A 24,635-nucleotide genomic window follows, 5' to 3' on the forward strand; every position below is an offset into this window, starting at 1 on the left:
GCCCCTCCAACCAATAGCTGCTGTGATACCAGCCCATTGGGGCGTGGTCTCTCTCCCTTTAAAAAAGCGGCTATTTCCTCTGCTCGCTCTCTTCACTTCCTGCTCCGCCGGAGACTAGACTCCCTTCCTGGTTGTGCAGATGGCTGTTGTCTGGGACGGTGATCTGTAAGTTTTCCCCTTTAAATAAATAACACCCTATTAATCATAACTCCAAACTGGTGTGGCCTTGTTCGTGACTTACGCCTTCACAGGAACCTTTCTGGCTTCTGGTGCCAGATTAGGACTACTGGAGCACCCTGCCTTGTGGATTGAGTAACTACCTGTTGTTACCCCCAACCCCTCGCTAGCTTGGGACTACTCTGTCAAGGCGCCCAGCCTCAAGGACCAAGTAACTACAGGTTTCTCAGCTTCTCAGTGATTTAGCAGTTATCATTTTTAAAACAGACCATACATATGTGTGTGTTCATATGTAATATGTATATATAATATGTTCCTCTGGAGAACCCTGACTAAAATACTCTGATCACAAGACTTGCTGTTAGGTAAGTAGAGATGAGGCAGAAGGGTAGAAATGCATGAGAAACAAAAGAAGTGTGGAAAAACCTATTAGAACTCTGCTGACATTGCACACACAAACCCCAAAACAAAACAAGACAGAAATCTGTAAGACTGAGGAGAGAAGGGGGAAAACTAAATGATCATAAGTAACCCACTGAAGAATTAACCTGGTCTCATAAGTCTCTGTACTTGACCAGCTGTGAGTCTTTGTATTCCTGTTCATCTACTGTAAAAAGCTTCGCTGATGGGGGTTGGGAGATCCACTAATCTATAGTCAAAGATAAGAATTTAAAGAAAAGTTTATTACTATGCTTACTTAGTAAAATAGTATTAGATACCGCCCTAGGGGCTAGTCAGTCTTTATGGAGTCTTTATGGAGTCGCTGGCCCGCCTGCCTCAGAGTCAGAGTTTGCACTGGCAGGACGGCCCAGAAAGCTGGCATTTTAAAATGGCGCATCTTTTTTTCCTGCTATGGCTGAAAACTGAAAAGCATGCGCTCGGCTTTTCATCAACACCACTTAAGTGTTTTGTGGCAGGACCTCTTAAAATAGCTGCAGGGTTTTGCAGCTAAAGCTGAGTCAGGAAGCCTCTCTTAGATGAGAGCGCTTGCTTGCCTCTAGCAAGCAGAGCAGACCCAGGGAATTGCTGCTACCAAGAAAACATGCTTTACTCTATTCTTTCCCAAGCTTTCTCAGGCTTTCTGTGGATGCAGTTATCCACGTGGGCGCCATTCTCCACATACACTCAAGTTCATCTTTAGCTAGTTTGAAGTCAGTCTGTAATGCATGAGGCATTATTTCAAAAAACAAACAAAAAACCAAAACAACAACAAAAACAAAAGAATAAAAAAGAGTGAAGTCTTGAGACTTACTTTAAATCTGTGAGGTATGAGTGTGAACTGATGCTAACTTTTAATCCACACTGAATAGACAGCTATCAATGTATGTGAGAATATGCTTTTTCTAAATGTGTCTCATATGTGTTTATGTGCATGTGTTGTCATATCAGCTGAGGCCTAGAAGCAGTGAAACTCCAGTAGCAACAAACATACATCATGATTTCCAAATGCTAGTCTCCAAACAATATATCTCCTTCATGAAACGGCTGTTGTCAAGGTTGGGATGAATAGAATATAAACATCTTACTGTGCTAGAAAGCAAGGAAAGCTTCCAATGTGAACTTGCACAGCAGAAACCTCAGGGATCAGCTCCCAGTGGCTAAAGTGACACAGCTTTAGCAGCAATGTATGGGCTCCGAAAGATTCCCAATGATAATAGCATAGCACTTGAAGAGGCTATTGATAGCAGAAAACCAACAAAGAACAACAGAATTGCAAAGTCATTTAGGTTCCATCCTAGAAAAAAGGTAAGAACTTCCGCTAAAGGCTAACTTGTGGCTAGATGTTTGAGGAATAACAAGAATTATTTACAAAACCTCACAATATAACTTAAAGGGGTTGGAAAGATGACTCTGGATAAAACACTTGCTTAGCAAGTATGATGGCCTGAGTTCAAATCCTCAGCACCCACATAAATGTTAAGTATGGCTAAATATGAGTGTATGCCTGTAACCCCAGCATTGCGGGAAAAGGTGGGGGTGGTAGGCCCTGGAGCTTGAGGTCAGTCAGCCTAGTCAAACAACCTTAGGAAGCTTCCATGTCTCAAGGGAATAATGAAGAACAGTACAGAAGACAGCCTGTTTTGCACATGGGTACACTTATCTGAACACAAAAGTGCAAACACATGCAGATACTCTAGGCTCAATCCCCATGATCATCAAGAAAAAAAAGGAAAGAAGGAAATAAAGAAAAGAAGGAAGGAAAGAGAGAGAGGGAGAGAGCAAAAAGCAAGCAAGCTTAAAGGATGAGTCAAGATGGAAAAAGTAGGCAACTAAGGAGATATGGCAATTAGAATTTTGTTTTGCTGTAAATAACATTATTGGTGCTATGGAGAAGATCAGAATAAGATGTTAGTTTAATTTTCATTGATTTTTTGGGGAAGAAACATACTAAAGTACTTGGAGAAATGGGCATATATGTCTTCTATTTTTCTCACTGCTATAACCAAAGTACTTCAAGAGAACTGTGCAAGCAATGGAAACAGAGAGGAAGAGCACCTTTATCTCAGGGTAGAGGGAAACGGGCAGTAAAGTAAAGTAAAGCTGGAGCAAGTAGATCCCTGAGGAACTTGCCCCCAGAGACCTACTCCTTCCATCTAGACCTCACCTCAAGCTTCCAATATAGTACCAAACTTTCAATACATGACACTTTGGGAAAGACACTTTATATCCAAAGAATAGCGGCATGACTATAAATGAATCAAAAATGAAAGGGATGTAAATGTGTGTGAATACCACACAGGCACACAGAGAAGCAACGACAGGGAAGGGGCAGAAAACATAAGCATTACACATGAGGGGTTGGTATATAAAGGAGCTCTGTGCTTGTTTTACAACTTCCCTGTACATCTGAAACTATATCAAAACTAACAGAAAGAACAAACATCTCAAAAGAAAACCAAATGCTTCAAAAAAGCAGAAACAAAGACATGAAATTTGTCTTGCCACTTTAAATAATAAGACACTTTCTGCGGCTTAACTAGCAGTAGAACATTTAAGTGACAAACTTGGTGACAGAGACTGAAGAACACAGTACTTCACACTTTGTACTTAGATGATGAACTAAAGACCACATTCCTGGAGGAAAACAACCTGAAAAGACAGAATAAGAGCCCCAAGGATGTGGAGGGTGCAGTGACCCAGTCTACGGACCATGCATATGGTATTATAACACAAACGAGGTCACTGCAGCCTTATATAAAATACAGAAAACTGGGAAAGCTCCAGCACAGAAGTATTTACAAAAACTGAGCTATAAATCTCGGTAATAATACTCAATACACTAGTGCTCATAACAGAATAACACAATAAAGAAAAAAATGTGAGAAAACTATTTAAAAAAGAAAACAAAGCAAACTGACAAAAGTCCTTGGGATGATGATATCAATGAGCGAGTGTTTTCCTTTACCTCTCACTTATTCAATAAATATGTTATTGTAATACAGAGCAATATCCAATACTACCAGACATGCTCAGTTACTGCATTGACATTTCTCCTCTCAGAGACAAGGAAAAGGCAGGATGAGTAATATATACAAATAACTTTATTGTTTCTAAGGATCTATATTGGTGTATCTGTGAGTTAGGTGCACTGCCCATGTCCAGTAGAGTAAAGGTTACAAAAGATATGTAAGAAATATTCACATAGAAATCTTGGGAGGAAGAACATCCGTTTGGAAAGAATAAGTACTCCACACAAATAAGAGGGCTGCGATAGTGTTTTAAGACTCAAGAGCCTCCCACGGTGCTGAGGTATAGTGACTGACAAGGAGCTTGCCAGCTTCTTTGGTGTCCACTATTCACTGAAGTCTCATTCGTTTCTCAGGGGGACCTTTAGTGCTCACAGTCTGCTGAGCATTCTTCGCGCTCTCCTTCTCCTCGGATTTCACAGTTTCTGGTAGAGGCTCTGCCTCTTTCTTTGTCTGATCCACTAGCCATCAAAAGCAGTATTTGACAAAACGAAGGTGGAAGGAGAAATAAACACTGGTCAGTACTTACGGTTTACTCTTTTAAATTCATTTTGAATTGCTTATAAAGTTGAATATTTAGTTGTTTTCTCAGGCAAGCATATTTTAAAATTAATTTATAAGCCTAAATATTGATTAAATAATGCTAGGCAAACACATAGTATTAAAATAAGACATCATGTGTGAACAAGCCACAAAACATGACTCTACGGCAACTTACCAGACAGCTCAACACCTGTTCTTGATGATGAAATCTACCATCAAGTCACTGCGGCTTCTTTGCCCTTCCCCTTCTACCTAAACTCTACTTTTAAATGCTAGTATCGCTACCACAGAAACACTAAGTGCTAGCAATTCAAAGGAGTTCAAAGGTTAGGGGTGACAAACAATAACGGAACAGCCTGAAAAGACAAAGTAGCCACAGCTCATCTCACAGGCAGTTGCTGTTAACACATTACACAGGCTGCTTGATCTCACTTCAAGTTTAGTAAGAATAGCAGATGAACCATACCTGGGACAGGCTTTTCTCCAGACTTTTGCTAGGATTTGAAAAACAGGAAATGGGGGAAGAAGGAAAAGTCAAGTTAATGTTTCTTCTGAATTGTATAGTTTTAAATGACATACTTATGTAACTGCATAGTAAAATGACTTCATAAAGGACAATTATCATTTCCCTTGTTCTATCTTCAAGAACAGTTTATAAAATTTCTCTAAGCTAGCTGGGCAGTGGTGGCACACACCTTTAATCCCAGCACTCGGGAGGCAGAGGCAGGTGGATCTTTGTGAGTTCGAGGCCAGCTTGGACTACAAGAGCTAGTTCCAGGACAGGCTCCAAAGCTACAGAGAAACTCTGTTTCAGAAGACCAAAAAAAAAAAAAAAAAAATTTCTCCAAGCTAACTTTCTGATCTCATATTCCAACCTGTGCCTCTTCACCTCTTCACGATCACATAAGCATTATTATAGTAACATCCTTCACTACCTTTAAAATTCCCTCAATCCTTCGTAACAACAATCAACACGTCTATGAAAATACACATTTCCACAAAGGAATTCTAAATTCCAGAATAACTGACATTAACATGGCCATGCATTCCATTTCCCAGTTGCTTGACTTCAAAAGCTCACGTGGTAGAATGGCAGGTGGATCTGCTACTAGACTACTTCTAAATCACTAAGTGACATTACAAACTTTTAACACAATGATAAGAGAACTCTATTACTACCTCAGCTTCCTCTCCTGACCATGCCAAGCCCTCTACCACTTTCTATTCCTTCCACTCAAGAGTCTTAACCCATTAACCTTTAAGAGCCTACATGTGATATACATTGGGAATGCAGCAAGCAGAATAGAGAGCATGAGTTTCATATTTGAGGTATGTTACAACCAATTATTCTTTCAGCAACCTATGGATGAGAATATGATCTAAACACAGACCTCAATGCTCATATAGATTCAATAAGGAACAGAGAACAATGCTAAATGTTTTACCCATTACCTCCATTAAGTCTTTTTAAACAATTCCTTCAGGGGTAATTCTTTTGCTAATAAAAAAAAACCAATACTTTAAAATTATACTTAAAAGACTTTCCAATTAAAAATGTGTCAAATCAAAATTCATAACACATCTTTATTACCTGAACAAATCTTGGTGGGAATTTTTGTCTGAGGTCAACAAGTAAAGCATCCACACGCTGTCTCTGAAAAATAGAGCTCGGTTCTTCTTTCCTTTTGGCTTTAGGTTTGACTTTATCTAATAAAATATAAAATCCAAATCAACATACTGAAATACTCAAACCATTATTTTAATAACACCTTTACTAAAACAACTCTTCAAATAAAACACAGCAAATATAAAAAAGAAGTTCCTAACTCTCCTTTACAAATGATGTTAAATTCTCATATTTCAAAAGCTGACATACCCTCCCCCCCTCTTTTCGGTATTCAAGACAAGGTTTCTCTGTCACTTTGGAGCCTGTCCTGGAACTCCAGGCTGACCTTGAACTCACAGAGATCTGCCTTTCTCTGCCTCCCAAGTACTGGGATTACAGGTGTGCAACACACTGACATGGGAGGTGATGTATGCTGAGTATGTTTTATTGCCATTACTTAATAAAGAAGGTACTATGGGCCAATGGCTTAACGGAGTAAAGCCAGGCTGAAAGAGATATAGAGAGAGAGTAGGCAGTCAGGGAGAAGCCATGTAGCTGTCACAGGAGACAGACGTATCTGCTGGAACCCATAGAAACTTTGCCGGTAGGCCATGACCTCATGGTGATGCACAGATTAATGAAAATGGGTTAGTTTAGGATATAAGAGCTAGCTAGAAATACGCTTAATCTATTGGTCAAACAATATTGCAAATAATATAGTTTCTGTGTGATTATTTGGGGTCTGAGCGACCAGGAAGAAAGGAACAGTGGCTTCCTACCACACCTGTCTCATAAAAGATATTTCAGTTTCAGTATTTAACACTGAAGGACAAACAGTTCTGAGGTTAGCATTCTTCATAATTACCTAAATAACAATACATATTGGCTTGAAATTACTTTTGAATATTTTAAGTGTACTGAATGATTTGCTGTGCAATCTACTAAGGACAAATAGAAAAGACAGGTTTTAGTTACTATGCTCTGTTATAAAGACAGTAATTAAACCAAACAAGAGAACTAGGAGTTAAAGGTCATCCTTAGCTATATAGCAAGCTCAAGGTTGACCTGCCTAGACTACACAAGGTCTGCCTCAAAAGACTGCAATTAGCTAGGGATGGTGATGCATATCTCTGTTCATCTTAGCACTTGGGAAGATGAGACCAGGAGAATTAAGGGTTCAAGGATACCCTGGGCTCCATATGGAGAGATTTTCTAAAACACATTCATTTATTAATTCCCATTCTCTCTATGAAAAAAGCTAAACATTGTACTGAAAGGGAAAATTAGAAAACAAGATCATGAAGGCAAGCATAAAAAAGAATATGAAAGAAATTCTGAAGTTACATGTGTCATCTGCTCCGGCAGAGAGAACAGGGGTAGGGGGTGGATGTAGGGACTGTCTTTACATGAAGGATTCCAAGTGACCAGGCTGTAGACATCATAAGGTAGGTACAATTGCCCCTGGGTCAACTTTACTCCATTAAGGCACACTTTCCTACAACAAACAGTACTGCCTATACCCAATATTAAGAATCAAAGTAACTTTATCTGAAGGCCACTACACAGCTCTGAATACTACATAAAGGCCATCTTTCCTACACTTTATTATTCTCAAAAAAAGAAAATAAACTGATACAAACACATTTCTGGGCATAGGATTTTGGTAAAAACAGGGCAAAAGAACCGTCATTGATTAGTATTCATGAAAACTAAAGAACCTAGGGTTATGAGAGGTGCTAACATCCAAGAATTAGAAAGTCACCTAGGGTCAGTGAGAGGTACAGTGGACAAGGCACTGTATCTGAGACCTGAGTTTAATCCCAAAACACAAATTAAAGGTAGATGTAGCATGAATTTTAATTGATATTAACAATAAAAATCCAGAGTCAGATATAGGGGTTAATGCTAAAAGATCAGAGAAGCAGAGCTAGTTCTTACCTCTACCAAATCCTCAGACTGAATAGGTGATCCTGTCCCTAGGAATTCTCAGATGGAATGCTGTCTCTATGAAACCTCAGACTGAATGCTCTGAGCTCCTGTCTCCTCCCACCTCCTCCTGCTTTATATTCCTTTCTGCCCAGCCACATCACTTTTGTCTCCACCTCCCTAGTGCTGAGATTAAAGGCCTATAATCAAAGTACTGGGATAAAAAGGTATGAGCTCTGTTTCTCTTTGAAACTGGATCAATCTAGTGTAGCCCAGGGTGGCTTTGAACTCAGAGATCTGTCTGCCTCTGCCTCCCAAGTGCTGGAATTAAAGGTGTGTGCCACCGTTGCCTAGACTCTATGGATAAACTAGTGATTTAGTGTTGTGAGAATTCATTCAGCCAATAGCTGTTTGGGTACTGGCCCACTAGGGGTGTGGGCTGAGGTACTATAAACACAGATGGAAAGCAAAAAGTGTGTTGTCTCTGTCTCTCTCTCAGCTGGTGGTCTGTTCACAGCTCCAAGCGTCCACAGCGCAGAGGGCCATAGCATCTTTCTTATTTTGAGTGTTCCCTAATAAACATTTGTTATCCTTTATTATGGGCTCTTGTGGACCTCATACACCTACAGCTTAGCTCTGCACTCTGATCTTCAGGCAAGCTTTATTTGTTAGATCACAAACAAAATATCACCACAGGTGGATACAGAAAACCAACTACAGAGTTGTCCAATATCCACACATGGAAGACAAGCTTACATGCACATCACACAGTTACTTACACACACAGATACACACAGTGTCAAAAGACAATCAGCAAACACCCTGATCAAACAGGGATATAACTTGGGAGTAAGTGCTTGCTTAGCATGCTGGGCCCTGGGCTTAATCCTTAAAACAATAGGAGAGGGAAAAAAGGAAAAAGAAGGGAGGGGGAGAAAAGGAGAGAACACAGTCTGGCCATCTGAAGAAAGGGCACCAAGAATAGTATCTCATCTCCTGACTTTGAAGACTAGAGGGCTCAACGGTTCCAAATTCCAAGGCAACCCAAGAAGTAAAAAATACCTTTGCTCACTCATCACCAGTTTCTCCTCATTATATGCCAAATGTTTGAAAACTTTACATCTTTTACAAAGCTTATGGACATGTGACCTCATGGGCAAAACTAACAACTGTTCTGATGTCACTATCACTGCACCTATGCCATGAACACAGGGGCAGTAATGCCATCGTCTGAGAGATTAAAGCCTATCTGAGTAATGTCGGCACAAACTGTTTTGGGGGGCCTAGGCACTCTACTTACCTTGCTCTTCATGATCTTTGAAGTGCCACCAATACCCTTTGGAAGGATGATAGCGACAGTATGACATAGCTTCATCAAAAGCTGACTGAATACCATGTACTGCGGTGAGCTTGGAAAACAAAACAACAACCAACAAATTCTAAATCTCTCATGAGGTCGAGTAAAATGTCCTAAGTAAATATAAAATATTACATATGCAAAGATAATAATTCCCTGTTTTCAGAATCTAGATTATCATTTGACTGGAGTTGTAAATAGCCATATCCCTTATATAAAATAATTAGCATTTCTATGTAAACTATGAATTCTCCAATAGTCTTTAAATCATCTCTAGATTACTTACAAGTATAAGTACTGTACAAATAGCTGTTACAATGCATTGTTTAGGGAATAATAAAAAGGGCAACAAAAATAATAGCAGAGGTGCAGTGTTCTTCCAAGTGTTTTTATGCATATTACTGATGATGTGGAGCCTACAGCTCTTCAGACTCTATGTATTAGCACTGACTTGACCCAGAGGAAGTGCTCAAAACCCTCTAACAGTCAACATTTTTTTTTTTTTTTTTTTTTTTTTTTTGGTTTTTCGAGACAGGGTTTCTCTGTGGTTTTTGGAGCCTGTCCTGGAACTAGCTCTTGTAGACCAGGCTGGTCTCGAACTCACAGAGATCCGCCTGCCTCTGCCTCCCAAGTGTGCCACCACCGCCCGGCAACAGTCAACAGTTTATACCAGCTTACACAAAGCAGAATAGGGTATCTCATTAAGAAGTTTGCATTCATGTTCAAAGAATGTAGAAAAAAATAACCAATGTGTACAGGCACACATCTGGAATCTTAGGACTTAAAAGATGGAGGCAGTAGGACCAGGGGTTTAAGGCCATCTTTGGACACATAATGAGTCCAAGGCTACTGTCTTAAAGAAAAAAGATAAAATAAGGGAAGGGAAGGCAAAGGAAAAGAAAGGAAGGGAAAAGAAAGGTGGGGGAAGGAAGGGGAAGGGAGGGAGGAGAGGGGAAGGGAAGGGAAGAAGAAAAGGAAGGAAGGCAAAGGAAAGGGTGAGGGAGCAAGGGAGGAAGGGAGAATAGGCAAGAAGGCAGGTAGGCAGATAGATGTGCAGGTAGGTGAAGACACGTACCACTCTGGAGTTGATCACTGATCCCAAGTCTGGTGCCTGATAGATGACTCCAGCAATGATATAGTAGTCAGCCAGTGGGATAACTGAAGCAGCAGGAAAAAATGCTTACAAACACATCTTGGACACAAACTGCTAAAAAATGGTGTTTTCATAGAACAAACTAAACTTTGGCACTTTACTATATGGAACTTTAAGGGAAGATCCTGCAATTTCTCTCCAAGTACACAGTATGGGAAAACAGTCATACTGTTCATATATGTCACCTAGGATTGTTAACAGTTGAGTAGTTCCATGCAATTCCACCCACAAAGCCTAAAGAGTTTACTCTCTGCACTTCACAGAAAACATACAGGACTTCTCAAATCCCAGGCACATCTGAATCAAGTTTAATCAGCCCAATGCATTTTAAGATTATTAAAATGAGATTGTTACTAGGTCCATAGCACATTTCAGCAAAGCCAATGCTGTCAGTGAACCAAACCGGGACAGAAGACTGAAGAACATGAGAGACTTAGAGACCAGAGTGACGACATCTGACGCACTACACTTGCTTCTGAGTCCTAAGGACAAAGACAACTCTACTGAGCTTGATACCATCTTGTGTCATCACTATATCCTGAATGTTCTCAAGGAGCCTTGCTTATTATCTACGGTTCTGTTTTTCACTATAGAGACTCTATACTTTCCATTTGGAAGGAAGACTTCAATTCTGAACTGTAACTTCTTTGGCAAGTTACTCTCTGGTATCAAAAGGACCCAGGGAAAAGGATGTCCCCCAAGTCTTTATGTACAGGATCTACTTGAGAGATGTCTCTCAGCAATACCACCTTGCTTTTCTACTTTGAATAATCTCTTCTGCAATGAGACTCTTAAAAATCTTGAAGTGTCCATCATCACTAAAGTATATGCCTCAGCTCTGATTCAAAAGCAAATCAATGTTGTTTCCTAAGCAAATATTCATTTGGCAGTAAAACCCAGGTAAGATTTTTGGTTGAATGTGTCATTTGAAGATACTCAGTAGATCCTCTATGGATTTAATAAAACTATATAGGCCATGTCTTTTATAAAGTATTAACTCAGAGACTGAGAGGAAATGAAAGTTATTCAGGAGGCTCAAGGTCCAGTGGAAACTCAACAACCGTGCTCACAGGAAGAGCTGAACTATCTGTATCTGACTTCCAGTGCTAATAGAGCTTTTGATATACTTCTTAATTGTAGCTACACCTGCATGCCCAACCAAAACATATACCATGAATATGGTGGGAACTGTTTCCTACTAGGAGTCTTCAATTCTAGTGGGCAGAAAATGCCTAAGTGACCAGTCCTCAAAAAAAGCCTTAGGCTCACAATTTCAAATGGCTTCCTGTAACAGAAATATGTATGATGTGTGTATGTGTATACGTATATATGTATGTATAGCATCATCTTAGGCTGACTAAAAAGCACGTTTGATATGGATCCTCAAGAGATATTGACTCCTATGAAGTCTTTTCCTGTAGTTTATCTACTATGTGGCCTTACCAGGCAACCATAATGAATTCTGGCCATGAGTACAATAGATGCTGAGTCTGATGAGTACACCCCTACAAGTACTGGATATATATGTAGTTTATGGGACCTACAGAAACAGAACTCAGTGCAAAAAACAAACAAACAAAAAAGGCCTAACATACCAAGTCCTGAATGGTACACCAAAATAAAATAAACCCCTTCTTTAAAAACAAAATAAAGCACACAGGTCAGAAAGTAAACAAACTGTACTGGCTTGTACCTTGAGCAGGGGACTGTCGCTGTTGCTTCCTAATGATGAAAAGAATGGGCTCTTGAGCATGTAAAAGGATGTATTCAACTCCAACCATCTGACTGAAATGGAGACACAAAGAGATCTATGAATGATTCCTAAAACTTTGTAGGACACTTAAATTACCAAATAAATTGCAACAGCAGTGTAAAAAGGGGACTAAAATTGCTTATGATTAATGTTAACAGTTGGCTATTGAATAAAACCAGCTATTTTCCTAGACAGTTTGATGTGGGATTCCCCTCTGTATGTTGTAAATATGTTTTATTACCATTGGTTAATAAAGAAGCTGCTTCGGCATATAGCAGGGTAGAATAAAGTCAGGCAGGAAATCCGAACAGAGATATATAAAGTGGGCAGAGTCAAGGAGAAAGACACCCGCCAGAACCTTACCTTACTAGTAGGTCACAATCTTGTGGAGATACAGATTAATAGAAATGGGCTAATTTAAGATGTAAGCGTTAGTTAATAAAAAAGCTTGACCTAATAGGCCAAGCAGTATTGTAATTAATAAAGTTTCTGTGTGATTATTCGGATCTAGGCGGCCAGGAAATGTAAGAGCAGCCTCGTCTACAACAGTTGGTATATAAACTAAAATGTGGGTTTTTATACAAATTTATACATTTGTAAAATCCATAAAAATTCATGAATTTAAATTTGGTTTAGTAACAATATGCTTAAAACTACAATAAGTTACCTTTAACAGCTATAATTACATTATATCAAGAGTTATTTAAAATATAGTAACTAAACTTTATAAAACCACTGAGCCATCTCCCCAGCCTAAAACTTTTGGTTTTCCTTCCAAAGGTTTAACAGTGTCTGTCACCAATTACCACACACAGGTAAAATGACCAATCACTGTAAAACCTCTAGTTGGCAAAGGTGTTACCTTCTTAAGACAACTTACTTCAAGTGCTCTAATGTTAGCCTCTGCATCTTGACCACTTCATTATTACACGTCCTGTCATAAAAAGGATTGCTTCTCTCTGAAAAGTAATCTAGAACACTACCACTGTTCAAAATGGGGATCCAAGAGCTATCAACCCAAGAGATTCCCAGCAGGTTATCTACAGGAAAGAAACAAAAGAATTAGAAACAATGAATAACCTAATACAATGAATATCTACTATGTGTTATGAATTAATGATATAGACTCTGCCCTATGTACTCATAGTTTTGGCTGTGAGCCTAGCCTTTAACAGGTGAGCCATCTCTCCAGCCCAGGCCTATATACTCAACAGTCTAAACAGAAGACAGAAACATGAAAAAAAGAACACAGTAAGGACTATAGTAAAGTTAGGTATAGACTAATTGTAAAAAGGCAAATGAAGGAACAAAAACACTTTCCAGAGGAAATGAAAATTACTTTTTCATGGGGCAGGAGGCGGCTTCTGCATTGTGTTAAAGAAGAGAGGCTCACCATCAAGAAATGGAGGGTAAATTATTTCCCAGCAGAGAAAACTCATACAAAGTACAAAAAGATAAAATATATTGTTTATATATCTTGATTTTGAATAATTTGATTGGGTAACAAAATGTTAAGATCTAGATGTTAAGACTAGAAATCTCCAAAGATTTTAAATGACTCAAAATTTTTCAAACACACCCACAACCACCAGTTTAAAGATCCTTCCATTGGCAAGCAAAGAATGTTAGGGAACTTCTACGATGGACAAGAGGTGAAGGATTTAAAAGTTAAGAGGCAAATGGTGAGTAAAATCCCCTTTTCATAGCCATAATGTTTCAGATTCAGAATAGAATTAAATCTTAATTTTTAAAAAGACATGGTTAGATCCAGAAACGGTGAAGACCTTCAGGACATAGCACTCTAGGAAGCTAAGACAGAAGGATCAAGAGATCGAGGCCAGCTTGGGCTATATGATCTTGTCTCAAAAGACACAGTGAGTTAATTTTCTATAACTAAGGAGTTTTAATGTGCACTAACTATGATGATGATGTTTCATGTCAGTACCTACAAAACATCACTAGAGTTAAGTTATAAACATCATAATGCTTATATAATACCGGTTGAAAAGCTTCACCTCCTCTATACAGCTACCCTGGGCATCTCTGAAGAAGTCAGATCTAACTTAAGGTGACAAGTAATTCTGTGCAAAATGAATCAAATGTAAAAAAGTTGTGACATGTAAAAAACTAAAAAAAAAATAAATTGTGCTTTATGTGTTCTAAAATAAAGGAGACAAACAGATGATGTATGCTAACAAAGATTATACAACCATCTATATCTATCTGAATATAGATAGATATAGAAATATACACACATATGTTACATACATATGTATATAAAGATATATAGCTAGATAAAGTCATAGTCAAAATATACAAAAACAGAAACTGTTTTCAGAAAAAGATATCTCTTCTAATGAAAAGAAACAAAGGGAAATGATGACTAAGATTTTAATTCTCTAGTTCTAACAATTTTATTTACTGTAAAACATCCATTTCTTTTAGCTATTTTAGGAGATTGATTTTTTTCCCTTAAAAATCTTTCTTATGCCTTATCTTTCTAACATTTACCAGGCAGAAGCCATTTCATACCCATATCTATTAACTAACAGTCGATAGGGAAGATCTTTACTTACACATACAACATTATGTGTTAGATGCCGGGCACACTGTAACCCAATAAATGTTAACTGTGCCAGTGGTAGTGGTGATCTTTTCTCTGCTCTCATGGCAATTTTAATACACTGTTATTACTAATTCTTGTATCATAACCAGAAACTCAGAAATGTGCTCCCACTAAGTTGTAAGTTTTTATTGAGCAAGAAAATACTCATCAAATGCTTACAATTCACGACTGAAGGCCAAGACAAGTATGATTTACTCTATTAATCAATATTTTTGTTGTTGTTGTTGTGTACCCCCTGCTCTGCTTTCCATCAGCAGCTGTCTTAGGAGACTGAATCTTGGAAGACTGTTCTGTAGACGGATGGACAGTTTATACCTTCAGGTCCATGAATGCTTTGGGAGTCTATGAATATCTGGAATCCTACTGCCAAAATTGGATGCTTTCATACATGTTATGTAAAGGGAAGTAGGGGGTTTGTAGATTACAATAAACCTTCAAAGCAGCCCAGTTAATCACAGATCTTTATCAATCAGTTTAAACAGCATCCTGTATCCAAGGACATTCATGTACAAAATACTTAACTGGAATGAAAAGTAAAGTCTTTGACTGGAAAAAAAAATGTATTTGTCCCACGTTAAGATAACCTGTGATCACAAGTTAATAAATATAACTACTACCAAATCAAACAGATTCAGTCACTTCTCACAAATGTAATTTTCCAAACTATCTGCAATTTTAATCCATTCCAGGAAAGTATTTTAAAGTTTTTTAAACTCTACCCTTGCCCCCGTACACTATTCTCCGCAGAGAAAATAATCTAATAAATAAATACATAAATTAAAAGAAAGACAGATAGAACATGCCATCCCCATTTGATCAAAACTCTGCAGTGACTATGTCTTACTCAGAGGAGATAAACCTTACCCCACCCTACAATACTTCTCTAATTTATCTTCCCACACCTTCTCACTCTACTTCTAGTGATCCCAGCTTCTCTGCCTTTCCTGTAAACAGCAAACATACTATAATGATGCTAACAAATCCAAATAATAAGTAAAACATTAAAAATTATAAATAATCAAATATAGGATCATAGACTACATTTTTCTCCTTTCATTTATCAGCAAGATAGCGTGGTGAACAGCTACCAGCTTAGCACTCAGCAATATTCCACAGATAAACTTAAAACTTGAAATTCTTCACAACGGAAGACAGGTAAAAATGTGGTCCAGAAATACTCATAACCACTACTTAAGTAACTACACATAAGCTAGTTGGAGCCTGAGTTCACCTAAGATAGCATCAGATTATCTCAAAAGATATTTGATTTAAAAAAACGAAACGTGCCGGGCGGTGGTGGCGCACGCCTTTAATCCCAGCACTCGGGAGGCAGAGGCAGGAGGATCTCTGTGAATTCGAGGCCAGACTGGTCTACAAGAGCTACTTCCAGGACAGGCTGCAAAGCTACAGAGAAACCCTGTCTCAAAAAACCAAAAGAAAAAGAAAAACAAACGAAACATGCTGATTCCGGTAACTAATTAATTAAACTCAATAAACATACAGACCATGGAAGTAGGTAGTGAACTTGCTTCTTGGGAAGAAAGGGTTCAGCGGGAGTGGGGAGGATAAAAGAGGGTAATAGGCAGTTTATATGATCAAAACGCAGTATATGAATGTATAAAATTGTCAAGAAAAAAAAAAACAAAATATATACGAACAAAGCAAACATGCTACCCGAAAACAAGAAGCAATGAAGACGTTGCATCTCAATTTATTTATTCTCTGACTCAACAAAAATGACAATACCGCTACAGCCTGCCGAAGATAACTACCGAATGACAAATGTATTATAGACTAAAAATTCAAACATTAATACGAAGACTTGGGGTTTTCTGTCCGGGGATCCGTACCTTATTCCACTTCTCTCTTCCCAAAAGCTATCCCTTCACCCCTATAACGCCCCAGCATCGCAGCAGATAAGGCCAAAACTGCTTCTAACGCTTCCGTTTCGACTCGTTTAACGAGACTCGTCAGAATACGGAAAAATTTAGACAACTTTTCGTCAAATTAGAGCCTTACGTTGTCCAGAAGCCACTCAAAAGGACTTGCGAGACCTCATAAAAGGGTGTGAAGCTGACCTCGGCGAGCTATAAAGCCCCAGTAGAATAAATTACCTCGGATATCCACCGCCGCCATAATTCCAAAAGCGCTCGTAGAGCTTTCTTCCGGCGCACCGTAACGGTAATGAGTGCCGCGACGGAAGCGGCGGGTTGACTGCCGTACGGGAAGCAAGGAGGGCAAACTTATTCTCGCGAGCGTGGGGACGGGTGTGGGAGGGAGTGGGAGCTAGTGAAAGGAGCCGAATTAAGTTTTGCTATTGGACACCTACGAAGAAGAGCAAAGCGAGGCCACCGGTGGCGACCGAGAGGTGGAAGAGGTGGGGCCGACAGAAGTGAGCCGGGAAGAAGGGAAGGGCAGGACCTGTAGACCCTAGTAGATCCTTACTAGAGAAAGGAGGAGGGTAGCGTTGCAGTACCTGCCAAGCTGGAACCCGCTGAGTCTGGAGGGACAGAAAGACAAAAAAAAAAAAAAAAAAAAAAAAAAAAAAAAAAAGCAAAGCGTCAGGACAGAACAGCGGGGAAAGTAATTCTATTAAGAGGTAAAGAGATTGAACAGAGTCCCGCCTCATGCACACCGCGGATATTCTAAAATTCTCCTGTAAACCGAGTCTAAGAGCCAAGTGGATAGCAAATTTGGAGCCAGCTTGGATTACATAGACAGTATTTTCAAAATAATAAAAATACCTCATGTGTATATAAACAAGCCGTTAAAAACCTAAACCAATGAAAAACCTGAATTAATTTATGACTAAATTTTGCAAAATAGGAAGTGCTTCTGAGGTAAACTATTAAGAAGATTAAGGGAAAAGGAATGTTCCGAGTAGTGTCTGCTTTCCAGGTGGTCGGAAACAGGCAGGGAACAATTCTGAGTTGTGGAGAAGGCATGGAAAACAATAGAAGGACTTTCTGTGTCTAATGTGACTTTGTAAAAGCAAAATGACGGAGATGCCTGCAAACGAGACAAGACTCCCAAAATCTGAAGGAAGGCGCCTACATTTTCAAAACTAAGTACTACCAAGCTCCCACTCCCAGCTTTTAACCATAGCCAACAAGTAAGCCAGGGGGGCTACTCTTTTAATTGGGATTTTTCCACTTATAGACTAAAAAATAGCCCATTTTAAATCTCAGTGTACTAAAAGCATATTTCTTGTTCGCTTCCATTTTTTTTTTTTTTCCAAGACAGGGTTTCATGGAGCCAGTCCTGGAAGTAGATCTTGTAGACCAGGCTAGCCTCGAATTCACAGAGATCCGCCTGCCTCTGCTTGGGATTAAAGGCGTACGCCACTACTGCTCAGCTCACTTCCATTTTTGAACTTGGAGTTGATCCATGAAATGAGGTGGAGGAAATAGATATGCACAGAGAAGTCTGCACGAGCTGAGCTGTGTTTTCTAAATACAAACAGCTTCGGCAGGAAACAGCAAGCTTCTTGTTTGGTTTCACTGATCTAAGCAGATTAGGAGAAGCTGTGACAGAACACTGGGGAAGCTGGTAAACCAGATTCAATCAGACTCAGGAAGGCCACTGGGTTTTGCAGGCACTGGAAGAAATGTGATTGAACTTCCAGCTTAGAAAGGTGCTTTAAAGAGGGTGAGTTAGAAGTGTTCTAAGACTCAAATCAGGGAATCTATTTTGGAGGTCATTGGAAACCAAAAGAGAGTGACTCCTGCAACCCAGTAGAACTGGCCCTGGAGGTGTAGGTGTGGGGGAACTGACCCTGTGAGCTGGAAAGCTGGAGAACCGGCCCCACCCCTCCCTGCTAGCTGCTCCAGCCTAGGCAGTGCTGGAGAGCTCACCCTGGTGGTAAGGACTGGTAGTGAGGACAGAGCTGGTGGGCTGCCAGAACCAGGGCTATGAGTTGGCCACCCCATCACCCATTCCATCTATGATCTGATGGAGCATGTGAAGGGACCAGTCGTGCAGACCCAAAACTGCAGAATCACCACAACACAGGACAATAACGGGATATCCAAGAGGAGTCCCAGTGAGGGCCCAGCATCAATGGTGTAGCAGAATCCAGAGGCCGCAAACCAGACCATGATTCATAGCAATGAGCACTTGCAAATAAAGATACACACACACACTAACGTATATACTGTGTGATTCACTATGCCACACTACAGCTTCTATGGCGAGATTTTCTTTTTTTTATTTTAACTTTTACTTCATTTTATTTGGGTGGGGTTTAGGGGCAAAGGGTGGGTGTGAGAGGAGAGGAAGATGGGTAGGTTCGAGATGCATGCTGTGAGAGCCACAATGAAAAAAGGAAAAGAGAAAAAAAAACTCCTAAGATCTCTCCTGACCAAAGAACAATGCAGAACACACAACAAAAGCTTCCTTTAGGCTAATGTTCTAAAGAAAAAGGAAGACATGGCTGTGTCCCATACGATATCCTTGAGAAAATGTTCTAGAAAGCCTGAAGTCTGTGTGAGATGTTTTCTCCTCTTATGAGGAGGAATTTCAGGTATTTCATAATATAAATGAAGGCATGAAATAATCTCAGGATTGTAGAGGCAACACCTCTGAAAAGTCGTTCTGAAATCTCTGGGAGGGGGTCCAGTGGCTCAGGGAGAGACCAGGTATCAAGATGGTTTGTGTGTTCCCAGAACATTCATCGCTCATACACGTCACGCAGTACAGGACATTGCTTCTGGAAAGAGCTGCTCACCTAGGGGCGGGAGCTGTAACTGTGAAATAATCCAGTCACTAGAGCTTTAACCCTACAATCCCAAATAAAATAAGCCCAGTCCAGAAGGAACAGAATCACCGGCACCTAATGGATGTCATTCTTCTTCTCACTACAGAACATTCATCAGATGTCTGTGAGGTTGGACGGCACTAAACTTCCAAGACCCCCATGAGGCAACTAAAAGCACCAACAATGGCAAACTCGATGATCAGAATCCCACACCACAGTAGACAATCCCAAACAGCCATCCCTTTCCTTGCGGTTAAGGTCTCTGGATTGCGTAACTGAGTTTGGAGAGTTAGGGAGTGTCCTACTCATCTGTCAAGTGGGAGCCCAAAGTCAAATAGCTGTGTGTCAGGTGACCATCGCAGGAGGTAGCAATAATGTGCAAACCTACTGGTAAACCCTTCTTAAGAACCTGTGAGTAGATGAGTAGGCAGTTTTCTAAATAAGACTATCAAGGAGGGGGATGTAATTCATGAAAAGTTCTTACAGCCCGATAAACCTCTCTGCCGACAATGCAATAATCCAGATCACACCAAATCAAATCGAATTAGAAAAAGCCCAGGTTTAATGGATGCCAGTGCTCCTGAGTGGGCTTCCACTCCCCCAGCAAGGAGCCTTGAAGAAAGACCAGAAACCACGTGTTTGTTCTCTGGGTTGCTGTTTAAATACCATGTGGGAGTGGTCTTGAGTATCTCTGAGGAGGGGGTCATCATTTGGCAGGCTTTCTTGGGGGTGGAGTCTGGACTGAGGCAACTCCCAGCGGAGGGGCTTGGGATGGAACTTTCTACCCAAACATTCCAGACTTTTTTGGTTATAGGGGTGCCAGGGGCTTGGTTGAAGCCTTAACCCGAACAGTTCAGTGGTGGGTGCTTCCCCTAGCATGGGCAAGACCCTGGGCTGCATCTTTAGCATTCGAAAGAAGTTGTAGCTAGGTGTGGTGGCTCACATTTGTAATCCCAGCACTTGTGGGACAGAGGCAGGAAGATCGCTGCAAGTTCGAGGCCAGTCTGCTCTAGAGAGTGAGTTCCGGCCCAGCCAGGGCTCCATACTGAGATACTATTTCAAAACCTCCCTTCCAAAAAAACTCCCTAGATTTAATTAATAATACCATTAATTGATCCATAAAAAGGATTGCTTCTTTCTGAAAAGTAATCTAGAGCACTACCACTGTTCAAAATGGGGATCCAAGAGCTATCAACCCAAGAGATTCCCAGCAGGTTATCTACAGGAAAGAAACAAAAGAATTAGAAACAATGAATAACCTAATACAATGAATATCTACTATGTGTTATGAATTAATGATATAGACTCTGCCCTATGTACTCATAGTTTTGGCTGTGAGCCTAGCCTTTAACAGGTGAGCCTAATATTCTTATTGTCATTTTAACCTGGGTCTTATCTACATGTGGGTCTCACTGTTAGTCATACTTATTTCATCTTTTTCATGATTAAAATCACCAAAGATTTATCTAATTTGATTATATTTCTTTTAAAAAAATCAATTCTTACCTTAATGAATTCTAGTGTGGTTGCTTTTTCTCTTTCATTTATTTCTGCTCTTAATCCTGTTCTTTCTAATTCTTGTGACTTTTCCCCCTAATTTAAAAAAAATCAAAGTTATCTCAATATTGCTCTTTTAATCATTTATTGCTGTAACTTTTCCTTAAGGAAACACTTTGTTATACACCTTGAGTTTGGTGCAGCGGTTCCCTTTTCATTTTATTCTGAGTGGTTTTTTTTTTTTTAAGTCTTGACTCGTTTTTTTAACCCTGAGTTTTTAAAAGAAAAAAACTTGTTTTTTTTTTAAATTTACAAGTGTATGTAATTTTTAGTTTTATCTTTTTGTTATTCTGCTTGCCTTGCTCTCAGAAAATATTTTCTGTGCAATACCTATCCTTAATATTCCTCGGATCCCAGGTCTGCAGCAACGGGCTGTAGTCCGCCTGTTCTCCAGGTCCTCGGATCCCAGGTCTTGTAGACACAGATCTGCACAGGTTGGCCAAAGTTGACACCTTCCTTGCCAAGGCCCACAGGTGACTGTTGGGTATATGCAGAAGAAAAGACTCAGGAAAGGGAGGCTGTCCTGACTTTTCACACATAAGATTTCCTCCCATGGTTTATGCATTAGTAACCCAGATGGGGAATCATCAATTCTGACTTCAGAAGAAAGATGAATGGTAAAATTCATTAGGTTTCCTGAATTAAAAAGAAAAAAAAGAGTAATGTCTTCCAAGAAAATAGTTAAACCACCATGGGTCTCATCTGTATGATTTAAAATTATGAAGTAGGTCATTACTTGGTGTCCTGAGTCTAGGGTACATCTAGCTACTTGACAATCACAACCCATCTGTCCAAAATTAGTCAGATTGTTTTGCACACCTGGAATGAAAAAGCATTCACTTCATTTTAGGGTTGTCAATGTATTGTTGTTGGGTGTAATTCATGTGCATCTTGATTATCCATTCTGATTTTCCTAAAATGCTTGAAAAGAGAAAGGAATATACAAAATGTGTAATAAAGGTTCTCTTTCAAGAGTTCAGCGTCATAGAAAGAGGGGATTTGGATAGTGCTATGGTTTGATCTGAACACATAACCGCAGTCAGAGCCCCATCCCTAAAGGCTGTGGCAACTTTAGGGGGTGGCATCTAGAAAGAGTGCATGAGTTCCTGTCTCACACTGTGCTCCCAGGTCTAACCACCGTGTCAATATATCTGCTGTATTCTCCTGTCGCTGGGGTGATGCTCCACCTTCTCCACTATGAGGGACTGAAATCCTGAGCCCAAATAAATCCTTCCTTCTTTCAGTGGTTCCTATCAGTTTATCACAAGAGCCAGACAACTAATGAGTTCAAATAGAACCTTGTTATCTCTACTTATAAAACAGGGAAAGCAAACAGACACGTGACAAGCTGCCAGGTGTTGAGGAGGTCAATTAGGACAACAAGCGAGATGGAAAGTAACCATCAAATCTCATGAATATATTTTCTGCATTTGTGCAGGCAGGGGGGCAGAAAAGGAAGAAACTGGCTCCTAAGGGTGTTCCATTTTCAGAATGGCAGGGTGAAGTGGAAGCACAGATGGAGAAATTGCCTTACTGCCAAAGGTCCCTGAGTAAAAGGCTCCTAATGTTTCTTATTGATTTGTGGGGCAGCAGGAAGGAAAAGGAAAGACTAGAAGTGAACAAGCACTGAGTCAGAATAAAGGACACCTGCCTCCAAAAACCCTCAGTAGCAAGGTCTTGGCAAAGGTACCAGGGAGTGTCTCAAACAGTATTCCAGTAGAGATGCCTCCAGATGCTGGACCTGATCTGTAAAATGCAGCTATTCACACTTCTGTCAACGCTGCATTAAGGAATAAAAAAAGATTCTTCCTCTTGGAGTAGTTGAAACCAAGACCTAATCCAAGTTCAAATTCTCCACTTCTCTCCCTATGTCCTGTCCTATTGTCTGTGTTCTGTCAACTGTCTGTTGAGTGTGTCTGTCTGTCTGCCCCTAAGAAAGGGCTTTGTGCTCACAAACACATGGAAATTAAACAAAGCTCACCTGAATCATCAATGGATCAAGGGAAAAAAACAAAGGGAGAAATTAAAGAATTTCTAAAATTCAATGAAAATGACCACACAACATACCCAAATTTATGGGACACAATGAAAACAGTGTTAAGAGGAAAGGTCATAGCACTAAACGCCTACATAAAGAAGCTGGAAAAATCTAAGACTAGTGAATTAACAGAACATTTGAAAACTTTAGAACAAAAAGAAGCAAACTCACCTAAGAGAACTAGACAGCAGGAAATAATCAAATTGAGAGCTGAAATCAACAAAATAGAAACAAAGAAAACAATACAAAGAATCAATGAGACAGAGTTGGTTCTTCAAGAAAATCAACAAAACAGACAAACCTTTATCCAAACCCACCAAAAGGTAGAGAGAATATCCAAATTAACAAAATCAGAAATGAAAAGGAGGACATAACAACAGACATGGAGAAAATACAGAGAATCATCAGGTCATATTTCGAAAACCCGTACTCCACAAACTTGGAAAACTTAAAGGAAATGAATAACTTTCTGGATAAACACCACTTACCAAAATTAAATCAAGACCAGATAAGCAAATGAAACAGACCTATAACTGATGAAGAAACAGTCATCAAAAGTCTCCCAACCAAAATAAATAAATAAAGCAAGCCCAGGATCAGATGGTTTCAGCGCAGAATTCTACAAGATTTTCCAAGAAGAACTATTACCAATACTCCTCAAATTATTCCACACAATAGAAACAGAAGGAACATTGCCAAACTATACGAGGCTACAATCATCCTGATACCCAAACCACAGAAAAACATTACTAAGAAAGAGAACTACAGACCAATAACACTCATGAACATTGATACAAAAATACTAAATAAAATACTGGCATATAGAATCCAAGAACACATCATCCACCATGATCAAGCCACCATGATCAAGTCGGCTTCATCCCACAGATGTAGGGATGGTTCAACATACGAAAATCTGTCGACATAAGCCACCATATAAACAAGCTGAAAAATAAAAACCACATGATCATCTCATTAGATGCCAAAAAAAGCTTTCGACAAAATACAACATGCCTTCATGATAAAGGTCTTGGAGAGAGCAAGGATACAAGGAACATACCTAAACACAATAAAGACAATATATGGCAAGCCAACAGCTAACATCAAACTAAATGGAGAGAAACTCCTTGCGATCCCACTGAAATCAGAAATGAGACAAGGTAGTCCACTCTCTCCATATCTATTCAGTATAGTTCTTGAGGTCCTAGCTAGAGCAATAAGACATCAAAAGGAGATCAAGGGGAAACAAATCAGAAAAGAAGAAATCAAGCTTTCACTGTTTGCTGATGATAGTTTACATAAGCGATCCCAAAAATTCTACCAAGGAACTTCTATAGCTCATAAAAACTTTCAGTAATGTAGCAGGATACAAGATTAACTAAAAAAAAATCAGTAGCCCTCCTGTACACAAATGATAAAAGGGCTGGGAAAGAAATCAGAGAAACTTCACAATTGCCACATATAGCATAAACTATCTTGGCGGAGAGAGAGGAGAAGCATGGAGGGGAGCAGAGAAAAATTCAGAGCTCAATAAAAATATAATATATATATATATATAACATAAAAGAAAGGACTTTGTGCTATATTTATTGAATAATACAGAAAAATGGAATGGGAAAAAATGAGGGTTTTTTAATTTAACTTTTTTTGAGACAGGGTCTCTCTGTAACCCTGGC

At 39.5% G+C, this 24,635-nt stretch overlaps 1 protein-coding gene across 2 annotated transcripts; it reads right to left on the reverse strand.

The window, feature by feature from the left end:
• Nucleotides 1–3,701: 3,701 nt before the first annotated feature.
• Nucleotides 3,702–16,851, reverse strand: Med6 (mediator complex subunit 6). 2 transcript variants are annotated; one of them, XR_007595770.1, is made up of 9 exons: nucleotides 16,723–16,851; nucleotides 12,863–13,022; nucleotides 11,923–12,014; nucleotides 10,152–10,234; nucleotides 9,020–9,128; nucleotides 5,779–5,894; nucleotides 5,640–5,685; nucleotides 4,654–4,681; nucleotides 3,996–4,105 (listed from the first exon to the last, which is right to left on the reverse strand). XR_007595770.1 is itself a non-coding variant. In XM_050164642.1 (8 exons), exons 1-8 carry the CDS (start codon nucleotides 16,742–16,744, stop codon nucleotides 3,975–3,977), a joined length of 741 nt encoding a protein of 246 aa, XP_050020599.1. In that variant the 5' UTR covers nucleotides 16,745–16,851; the 3' UTR covers nucleotides 3,702–3,974. The 2 variants fall into 2 exon arrangements, 1 of the variants encoding a protein (XP_050020599.1); XM_050164642.1 differs by lacking the exon at nucleotides 5,640–5,685 and having other exon boundaries at nucleotides 3,702–4,105.
• Nucleotides 16,852–24,635: the final 7,784 nt, after the last annotated feature.

Source organism: Alexandromys fortis, unplaced genomic scaffold (genome assembly GCF_014885135.2).
Source record: "Alexandromys fortis isolate MF-2015 unplaced genomic scaffold, M_Fortis_MF-2015_v1.1 scaffold_159, whole genome shotgun sequence".
In the NCBI taxonomy this organism is placed as follows: Eukaryota; Metazoa; Chordata; class Mammalia; order Rodentia; family Cricetidae; genus Alexandromys; species Alexandromys fortis.

Excerpts from the sequence above, each read along its gene's own strand:
- Med6 (XM_050164642.1), bottom strand. The coding sequence starts at position 16,744 with ATGGCGGCGGTGGATATCCGAG. Across the intron at positions 9,129-10,151 it reads CAGTGATCAACTCCAGAGTG|CTCACCGCAGTACATGGTAT; the intron begins GTACGTGTCTTC and ends TTGTTTTCCAAG. Across the intron at positions 4,682-5,778 it reads TCCCACCAAGATTTGTTCAG|CAAAAGTCTGGAGAAAAGCC; the intron begins GTAATAAAGATG and ends TTCAAATCCTAG.